This window comes from Pteropus medius, unplaced genomic scaffold, assembly GCF_902729225.1.
Source record: "Pteropus medius unplaced genomic scaffold, Ma_sr-lr_union100, whole genome shotgun sequence".
In the NCBI taxonomy this organism is placed as follows: domain Eukaryota; kingdom Metazoa; phylum Chordata; class Mammalia; order Chiroptera; family Pteropodidae; genus Pteropus; species Pteropus medius.
This window is the reverse complement of record NW_024354500.1, coordinates 31126336-31137523: the sequence shown is the minus strand read 5'-3', so window position 1 is coordinate 31137523 and position 11188 is coordinate 31126336. Positions and strand designations below refer to the sequence as shown.

Here is an 11188-nt window from a genome sequence, read left to right as displayed (position 1 = left end):
CATGTGGAAGGGATTCTAGACATGTACTCCAATTTCTTATTTTCAAATGGAGCAACTGAGTGGTGGAATCACCTCTCAAGATAAAATGTGAATCAGTAGCAGACTGGGATTAAAACCTAAGACTTTTGACAAATAATCCAGTGCCCTTTCTATAATGCTGAAATATTGCTCAAGATTGGCCAAATCAGGACCACCTGAGGTCTTGAAAATATTACTTGGGCCAGTTATTTAAACTGAATCTGTTATGGTTTCCTTACCTGCAAAAGTTGTGATAATAGTAATATCCTACTTCTGGGGGTATAGATCAAATGAGATGTTACATATATAAAGCACTTAGAACTGTGCAATGGAGGTTAACTAGTATGATTATCTGACAACAGAGTTCATGTCTTACAAGTAAACTCTCTCCTGAATGGGACCAACTGGCCTTTGCCATCTCTAAAACCCCTGGTTTTCTAACTCTTGGTCTCCATGACGATAAACTCTTTAAGGGCAAAAACATATGTTACCTCTTTATACATTCTGCCACCTGGCACAATTACCTTTCTTTTAAATTAAACCTTTATTTTGAGATAATGATAGATTTATATGTACTTGTAATAAAGAGAGAAGACAGATCCCATATACCTTTTACCCTGTTTTCTCCAGTGGGAAGTTTGCAGAATTATAAGTACAGTATCACAACCAAGATATTGACATTGATGTAATCCACCAATGTGATTCAGATTTTCCTAGTTTTAATTGTACTTGTGTGTGTGTGTGTGTGTGTGTGTGTGTGTGATTTCAGTTCTATACAATTTTATTACACATGCAGGTTCATGTATGCATCATTACAGTCTGGATATAGAATAGGTCCATCAGCTGCAAACGCCCCTTGTACTGTTCTTTTATAACCAAACCCACTTCTCTCCTGCACTCTTCCCTCCCCTGTCCCTAAACTCTGCTGACCACTAATGGATATTGGGCTTTTTCACTTAGCATAACACACTGGAGATTCATCCAGATTGTTGCTTGTATCAACAGTTTGTTCCTTTTTATTGCTGAGTAGTATTTGATGATATAAATGTATGACTGTTTGTTTAACCATTCACCCCTTGAACGACATCTGGGTTGTTTCTTGTGCTTGACTACTCAGAATAAAGCTGCTATGGAAATTTAGGTACAGGTTTTTGTGTAAATATGTTTTTATTTCTCTGGGATAAATGCCCAAGGGCACAACTACTGGGCTGAATAGTAATTACATATTTATTTATTATTTTCATCCCCCCCACTCCCTTCTTCTTCGACAACTGTCAGTTTGTTCTCCATATCTCTGAGTCTCTTTCTGTTTTGTTTATTCATTTTTTTAGGTGCCACGTGAAAGTAAAATCATACAATCTTTGTCTTTCTCTGCCTGACTTATTTTACTTAGCCCAATACCCTCTGAGTCCATCCATGTTGCCACAAATGGCAAGATTTCATTTTTTTTTAATTGCCGAATAATCTTCCATTATATATACATACCACATCTTCTTTATCCATTCATCTAACGATGGACATGTAGGTTGCTTCCATATCTTGGCTATTGCAAGTAATGCTGCAGTGAACATACATAGGGGTGCATATATCTTTTCAAATTGGCATTTTTGTTTTCTTTGGATAAATACCCAGAGGTGGAATCGCCAGATCGTATGGGAGCTCTCTTTTAAATTTTTTGAGGACTTTCCATACTGTTGCATAGTGGCTGCACTAATTTACAATCCCACAAACATGAGGGTTCTCTTTTCTCCACATCTTCACCAGTACTTATTCGTTGATTTATTGATGATAGCCATTCTAACAAGTGTGAGGTAACATCTCATTGTGGTTTTAATTTGCATTTCCCAGATGATTAGTGATGTTGAGCATCTATTCATTCGTCTGTTGGCTATAGGCATATCCTCTTTGGAGAAGTGCCTATTCAGGTCCTCTGCCCATTTTTTAATTGGATTGTTTGCGGGTTTTTTTTTTTTTTTTTGAGTTGTATGAGTTCTTTATATATTTTGGATATTAACTCTTTATTGGGTGTAGCATTGGCAAATATCTTCTCCCATTTGGTAGGCTGTCTCTTTATTTTGTATATATTTAGTTTTATAAGGAAATGTGGAACTGTTTTCCAGAGCGACTATACCATTTTACAGCAATATATGTGATCTAGTTTTTTGGCATCCTTGCCAGCACTTAGTTTTATCATTTTTTATTTTAGCTTTTTTAATAGGTGTGTAGTAACATCTCATTGTGATTTTAATTTGCAGGCCCTAATGCCTAATGAAATCACATCTTTTCATGTGATATTTTGCCATCTGCCTCTCTCTTCTTTGGTGAAATATCTCTTCATGTATTTTGCCCATTTTATAATTGGATCATTTGCTTTTTACTCTTGAGTTTTGAGTTCTTTATATATTTTAGATGTAAGGCCTTAAGACATTTAACTTTTAAAGTATAGCATCGACATTGGATTATGAGTAGCATAACATATATAGTAGTAAAATATATGACAATAGCACAAATAATGGGAGGGGGTAAATAAAAGTATAGTTATTTGGTTCTTAACATTATAAGTGAACTGATACAGTGTTAAGCCATGCTAAATTGTGATAAGTTAGAGATGCATATTGTAGTAGGGAATGAGAAAACATTAAAAACAAAAGCCCAAAGACATATACTTAAGTCAATAGAAGAAATAAAATGGAATTCTAAAAGATGGCAAGAAAGGATGATTAAAGGAACAATAACAACAACAACGACAAAACCCCAGCAAAAACAAATAGGAAACAAACAACAAAATGGTAGACCTAAACCTAACCATATTATTATATTACAGTAAATGTTAACCGACTATGTATACTTCAGTGAAAAAAGGATTTAAAAAAAGACCAACTAATGAGCTATTTACAAGAGATACACTTTAAATAGAAAATCATAGGTACTATGTAAAATGATAGAAATTATTAATTATGAAAGCACTAATCATAAGAAAGTTTGTGTGGCTATGTTAATAGCAGACCAAGTGAACTTTAAAACATGGAGAGTATTACCAGAGATAAAAGAGGGTACTTTCTTATGATATAAGCATCAATTAATCAAAAAAAATACCAATTCTAAATGTGAAAGTATCTACTCACTGAGCTTCAAAGTATTTGAGGCAAAAATGGACAAAACTAAACAGAGAAATAGACAGACCCACAATCATATTTTGAGATTTCAACGTTCCACTCTCAGCAGTTGATAGTAAAGCAGACAAAGGAAAGTGGGAAGATAAAGAGGACTTGAACATTATAAATATTTTAACCTAGTAAAGAACACTAACACTGTACATGTCAAATACATTTTCTTTTAAAGTGCACATGGAATATTCATCAAAGACCATATGTTAAGTTATAAACAAGTCTAAAATTTAAAGCAGTGAATCATATAGAATATTCTATAACTACAATAAAATTGTTAGACATCAATAAAAAAAAATCTAGAAAATTCCAAGATTTTTAAATGAAGTAACACACTACTAAATAACTCATGGATCAAAGAGGAAATCACAAGGGATTAGAAAATTCTCATAACTGAACAGCAGTGAAAATATAAGAAAATGGGTGGTTACAGCTAAAATAGTAATAAAATAAAATCCATAGCTTTAACTGCTCATGCTATAATACAAGCTTACCTTCATTTTAAAATGATAATAGAAATAAAATATATTCAATATGGCATGTCATTTTACATTATCTTTGCTCAGAATGTGCGTCTGTGAAATGGAAAATATTTGTAAACCAAGAAATAAATAAAAAGCCAACTACAGAATGGATCACTAGAGGGCACTATTATCTAACGCCAGAAGACAAAGCTTTTACTGTGGAAACTGAAGAAATCATAGCTCTGAAACAGACCTGAGCATTGAGATGTTATCCCTTTATTTTGAGAATGAGACTGTTGGGGTCCAGAGGCAGCAAATGACTTGCCCAACAGCACACAAATAACAATAGAGTTAGAACTAGAACCCAGTCTCAAGACTCTCATAGCACATCATAATTCTTCATGTAAGCAGAGACAGACCCAGACTTTTCTGACGGGCTTATGGCAATGAGCTCTTTACCACTATGTTTGCCCAGTTACTGAGATGTAGGTCTGGAAGTGCTGCATCTGCTGTGGGCAGGTGGGCAAGGAGGGAGGGAGAATGTACTCCTACGGAGAAAGCCTGCCCGAGAGTGGAACGATTATAGTGGCAAGCACGGGTCAGGAACAGAAAAATCAGGACCTGGTAGCATTTGAGCCTCTAATAAGCTGTACTTGAAGCTGGTGTGACCTCTTGGATGTTTCAGTTACGCAAACCAGTAAATTTCCTTTTTTATTTAAAGCCAGCTGGTAAAAGGTTTTCTATCACTTGTACCCGAGAGTCTTAAATATGCCAAGCTTCTTTACTTTGCAAGCAGGTCAATAGTACTCAGAACACAGGGTTTTATTTTGGAAAAAGAAAAAAAATTCTAGGAAACTTATCAAGACTATGTTTGGGAGGTGATAACTAAGGATAGAAAAACATGATGACATTTTCATTTTTTCCCCCCAGAAATTTTAGTTCCTAAGTTACCGATATAATTTTTTTTTTCTCTGCTGACTTCTCCATTGCATTCTTGGAAAGGTAGGTTATTTCAAAGTACACTGTTAAAAAAAAAAAAATGCTGGTAGAAAGCAGATGAAGGTTGTGTCACCTTTAATACAATAATGTCCTTTGACTCTCTAGGGATAAATGGTAGGGAGTAAAAATAGTTTACCTGAACAGTTTATGTACTTTGACCACAGTGCAACTCTTCAAAGTATGGTCATGTCTCTTTTATAGATGAAACAGAGACAAAGAAGTTATGTCACTGCGTCAAGTCACCCAGCTAGTGTGTATAAATATAACATATGAACTCAAGTCTATACTCTTGCCTCTATGCTAAAAGTACCAGTTGCCCTGTCAATTTCCTTGACAAATTTTCAAGGAACCTCAGATCACAATGCTTTTAATTGAGATGTTAGCTGTTAAACTGCTTTCATTAAGAGGCTGTGATGAAAGCATGTTTTCAATAGGTATAAAAAATGAAGTTATTCAACACACACACCACAGGTAGAGCTAATTTTTGCTTAGAAAACTTTTAGTCCCTTCTCCCTTCTGAATCGTTTTTACCCACATTTTTTTTCTTTGAGGTATAACATATAGTACAGCTCAGTGACTTTTAAAAATATTTACATCCATGAATCATCACCCAGATTACAATGTAGAATATGTGTAGCACTCTAGAAGTTTCTTTTATGTCTTCCTAGTCGGTACTAGTTCACTCTCACCCAGAGGTAACCTCTAGTGAGACTTAGATAATTGTCACTTAGTTTTGCCTGTTCTTGAACTTATAAATTAAATCATACAGTACTCATTCTTATTTTGCCTAGCTTCTTAATACATTTGTGAGAATCATCCATGTTACATGTAACGATTCTTTCTTTTCTATCATTGTGTTATATAGTCTGTTCTTTTTTTCAATGAAGTATAATTGATGTATAACAGTTTCAGGTGTATAACATAATGATCGACATTTGTACACATTGTGAAATGATCATAGAAAGTCGAGTTAACTTCCATCACCAGTTACAAAAAAAGGTATTTTTTCTTGTGATGAGAACTTTTAAGATTAGTTTCAGCAACTTTCAAATATGCAATACAGTATCATAAACTATAGTCATCATGTGGTACATTACATCCCAATGAGTTAATTTTTTTATACTGCAATGGTTTTTTAATGCAACATCAACTTAAACACACATAAATTATACTTAAGTTTTTCTATCTCTGTACATAAAGTATTTAAATTTATAATTTTAACTGCAGTTTAATTACAATCATTAATTTGTGTGCCACAAGAAACTCCAAATATATTTCTGGTCAATAGATCCTTCACTTAAGTAAGCCATTGTTTTTACCACGACACTGATCTTTTTTACCACCGCAAAAAAGTAAATATTTTAGCTCCAACGTTGAATACTTTAATAGCATTCGCTCACACTGCTGTTATATATTTTGCTTTCAAGAGAATAAACTTGTAAAACTTTACTCTAGTCCCATGAATTGGACGAAAAAAGTCAAACCATTATTATAAGTAACTTATTTCCTATGTGAAACATGTGGTAACACTGATATAACACTTGCATTATTTAACTTTGTGAGTCTGTTAATGGAATTAACAGTGCCAATGACTTATTTACTGTATAACTGGATGTTTGTACCTTTTGATCCCCTCGCCCCACCTCTGGCAACCACCAATCTGTTTTCCGTATCTATGAGCTTGCTTTTTTCTGTTGTCTTTGACTCCACATATAAGTGAGATCATATGGTGTTTGTCTTCTCTGTGACTTATTTCACTTAGCATGATGTCCTCAGGGGCCATCCGTGTTGTTGCAAATGGCAAGATTTCATTCTTATTTTATGGCTGAATAGTATTCTACGACTGAATAATATTCCCTTGTACCTATATACATTTTATTTATCTGTTCATCCATCAATGGGCACTTAGGTTGTTTCCATTATCTCGGTTATTATAAATACTGCAATAAACATAGGGGTGCCTATATCTTTTTGAGTTAGTGTTGTTATTTTCTTCAGATAGTTACCTACAAGTAGAATTGCTGGATCATATGGTAGTTCTAATTTTTTGAAGAACATTCATAATGTTTTCCATATGGCTATACCAACTTACAATCCCACCAATGGTGCACAAGGGTTCCCTTTTCTCCACATCCTCAGCAACTTTTATTTCTTGTCTTTTTGTTAATACCCATTCTAATGGGTGTGAGGTGATACCTCATTGTGGATCGATTTCCATTTCCTTGTCGATTAGAGATGTTAAGCATCTTTTTATGCTCCTGTAGGCCATGTGTCTTTGGAAAAATGTCTGTTCAGATCTTCTGCCCACTTTTAAACTTCTCTTTTGCTATTGAGTTGTATGAGTTCTTTATATTTCTGAATATTAACTGCTTATCAGATACATAATTTGCTGATATATGATTTTGTTGGTTTCTTTTGCTGTGCAGAAACTTTTTAATGTAGGACCACTTGTTTTTTGCTTTTGGTGTCAGATGAAAAAAATCATCACCAAGACTGGTGTCGAAGAGCTATGTTTTCTTCAAGGAGCTGTACAGTTTCAGGTCTCATATTCAAGTCTTTCACTTTAATTTTTGTGTGTGATATAAGACAGTGGTCCAGTTTTGTCCTCTGGCATGTGGCTGTTCAGTTTTCCTAACATCGTTTATTGAACAAACTGTTCTTTCTCTTATTATATATTCCTGGCTACTTTGTTGTAAATTAATTGACCATATACGATGGGTTTATTTCTGAACTCTCTATTGTGTCCCATTGATCTATGTCTATTTTTTATGCCAGTACCATTCCATTTTGATTACTATAGCTTTGTAATATAGTTTGAAATAACAAAGTTGAAGCACCATTGCTCTTTAATGCATCTTCCATACTTAAGCTTTGTAATGTTTCATTTCATAGAATGAAGAGTGAAAGGGGCTTTAGGGATTGGATTATCCAGCCTATTTCAGCTCCACTTACCAAGAAAATGTGAATAGTTTGAAGAGCATATCTTCCCCGGCCAAGGTCTCCTCACTTCTAGTCCAGACCTTATGTTTCCTTCTAGTTTACTTTTCTAACTATCACTCGGCATGTATGTTCAGGAGTGTTTACAGAGACTGTAAAATATTTACACAAAAACATAATGGAGAAGATAACTCACCGAGTTCTACCAGCTGCTCATTTTCAGAGAAACAAGGGTGGGGGAGTCAACCTAAATAAAAAGATTAGCAGCACTTCTAAAGACCTTGCAATTGAGCAGCTATTTGCAGTTCCAAAAAGGGCCCCTTAGCTAACCCAGAACTTTGAAAACCCTGTCATCACAGGCACACTGCCATGGTCCCTCCCTGCATTGAGCACTATCAGCTGCTTGAAGGGTATGTCTACCTTTTCTCTGCAAGGTGTCAGGTCCCCAAGCACTCTTCCATCACTTCCTCAGAGACATGTCCTAACCCGAACCACATCCTGGATTTCCACATGTCACTTGGTTAATTTCTTTGTGTCAGGTGGCAGTTTAGAAGGAGGTGGCCAAAGCATACTCCCTTTCTGAGTGGAAAAGGCTCACAAACAGCTTCAGGGATGAGCCAAGTGGTAGGAGAAGAGGCATTCTGGGATGAAGAGGAAATCGTACTAATCCAGGGAAATTGATGGGCAGGAAACTAGACTTTGGGTTAGAAGTGGGTTAAGTTGTATTCTAAGTGAGGGTCTGAGTCCGGACTCAGACACCAAGGAGAAAACACTCTTTACTTATCTCACTGTTTATAGTTCTGTTCTTAAAATTCTGAATCCTCAGCTGTGTTCAGGTAGTAAAGCTCATGAAAGGAAGTACTCACTTTCTCATCTTGGAGAGAGTACCATTACCCAGTGTTCAACAAGAGAAAAATCTAGATACAACCCATTAAATGAAAAGCAAGTCCCATTTGAGACTTAAAATTGATTTTTCTGTAACTTAGGTACAGAAAGTGATCTAAGTCCTTGTTACTCAATGTGGCCCAGAGACCAGAAGCACCACATTATCTGGGAGCTTGTTATAAATGCAGGTGCTACCCCAGCCCACAGAGCCATAGTGTGCCCTTTATTAAGAGCCCCCCAAGAGATTTGTATGCAGATTAGTTTGACAAGCATTGCCCTAGGATCATTCGGATAGAGCGCTGAGAAAAGCAGATTGGCTCCATGAGGAATATTATAACACCTGAGGGGGAAGAGAGTGCGGTGAAAGAGGGAGATTTATCCAAAGACAAGGACTGAAAACAGCTCTCTGCAGGACTTGCTGATTCACAGTCTAAGCGACTCCAGCTCAGACTGGAGTGCACACAGCACCCAAGTTCCTCGCCATTCACCATGTGACCAGTGGCTCAGCACAGCAGTAGCCTGGCTGAAATGACCACTGCTAGTGAATTTGTTTTACTCCAAACACCAAATCATTCCTCTCCCCACAAGGAATGACAGCTACTAAGAGAGATGAGGCGCCTGCTTTTACCACGATGCTTCTTTCTAAAAAAACACCTGAAGATCACAATGAAAAACTAATTTCACAGACTATCTGTACTAATTAAAAAACACACCCCACCACATTCCTTTAGCTACACAACTCACACAATCAAGAGTTTTCAGAATGCTAATTCCATTCTTTTATTTCTTCATACCACAAACATGTTATCTGCCTTTTACAACCTGATTTACAAGCAAATTGCAAATGAAAACCAGGCATTCTTTAATCCTCCAAAATGCATGTGTGAAATATAACATAAACCCTAGTATTTATACATAAACAGGCTTAGCTGAAGCAGCTTTATCGCAATCTCTTAAAATTAGCATTACAGTTTAAATATTGATGCCTGTTAACTACTGTAGATTATGCAAACGTTATTTCAAAAGCAGTTAAAACTTAACTAATTGAAAGAAAAACTTCAACAAAAAGCTCTAATTATGTGAAAAATTATTTACAATTAAACATTTAAGGTCCTGATTCACAAAACTTAGTGCATATCATGATTTATCAGTTTCATAAAGAAGATAATAAGCAGTATGTGGAATATCCACCAGGTAGAATCTAGAATGAATCACTTTTAGAAGAATGTATGTCAATATGTGTACTGGAAACTAGAGAAAAAGTAACAAAACAAAAACTGCAGCAACTGCATTTGATTTGAAAATTTAAACACAGCAGCAATAAGAATAAACAGGGCCACAACAGAAGAGCTCTTTTGTACATTATGCACAGGAAGCAAAACGACTCTCCTCTTTTTAAAAATAAATCATCCCCAATAATCACTACATGCGATGGCAAGGTAAATCTGCCTTCCTACAAAGTTGTCTTTAAACTTAATGCCTGAAACATCAAATTTAAATAAAGAAGGAAAGTACCTTTTCTAACAGCCATCAGAGTTCAATGGGTTTTATTGAGAGGGGAAAGCATGGAGCAAGGTGGCCCCAATGGTCAGCCATTCTGATCACAAAAGAAACATCCTAGGTAAGGCCCAGAAATCCAAGGTTACCCTGGAAGTCCTTCAATGGAGTCAATGGTGATTTTATGTACACAAAAAAAGGAGATAACTCAAAATAAACAGGGCAAACTTTTTAAGTGATAAATTTCAGTGAATCAGGTCCCATGTAATCTTATATAAAAAAAAAAAGTTTACAGTAAACATTTTGAATTCCAGAATGCAGGTATAGAACAATTACTAGTGCATTACATTTACAAAATGCTTACTTAGGCAGTAGCTAGCTGCTCCACAGTAAGAATTGAAAAATGTACAAGTTAGTCCACAATGACTTTAGATATGTTATTAAAATACACTGTTAATCATAAAAATACTTTACTATGTACATGTTCACTGTATAAACTCTGGATTTACCTACTGAAGGAAGCCTCTAAATCCATTTCTGGCCTACTGGCCCAGGAAACACTATGGTTCTTTTATTTGGTTTTCATACCACACATGGCTGAGGGCACTGCAGTCAGTTCTTCGATAAAACAGTAATGCATTTTTCCTTCTGCAGAAGGTCTAGTTGGAGGAGTCGGTTTTACTTCCACTATATTTTACTTTCCTAAATGCTGGTCCATGTAACTCTGGGCATTCACATAATTCATCTGCAATTTGGTTACACTTTAAAATAAGGCTATAGTTCATTTCATCAGTTATCACACTGTCTTGCTTGTAGTCAGGATGGTTTGCAATAAACTCTCTCATCCATTTTGCAACTGTCATTAGTTCTCCTGAAGAAAAAAAAAAAAATTTAAAAGACAACGTAAGTTACTAGTAATGCTTTTTAAAATTAAGTTGACATTTAGAGACGAGGATAAACACAACCCTGAAGAAAATTCAGCATGACCTTTGGTGGAGCCATATGACAGGTGTTGGGAACAACACGTCTTCCATAGTGTTTGAGAAGAATTTCTCCAGGGAAGGAACTTTAGGTTGCAGGCAGACAGCTAGAACACATCCATCCTGTTGCTACCTGTTAGATGCTACCCACACAATACACTGCCATCTCGTAAAAACGGGAGCCAACACGCGTGTACTAGAGCACGTGTCCTCCCCTTTGGCTAGAGGGTTAAGACCACAT

General features: G+C 35.8%; 1 protein-coding gene across 1 annotated transcript in view; it reads right to left on the bottom strand.

The window, feature by feature from the left end:
• Positions 1 to 9225: 9225 nt before the first annotated feature.
• The window catches only part of GCLC (glutamate-cysteine ligase catalytic subunit), a 43237-nt gene continuing 41274 nt past the window's right edge, over positions 9226 to 11188 (bottom strand). Inside the window, exon 16 of the mRNA XM_039853123.1 lies at positions 9226 to 10838. Within this exon, the coding sequence (XP_039709057.1) occupies positions 10627 to 10838 (212 nt within the window). The 3' untranslated portion in view covers positions 9226 to 10626. The remainder of the gene's footprint in view (positions 10839 to 11188) is intronic.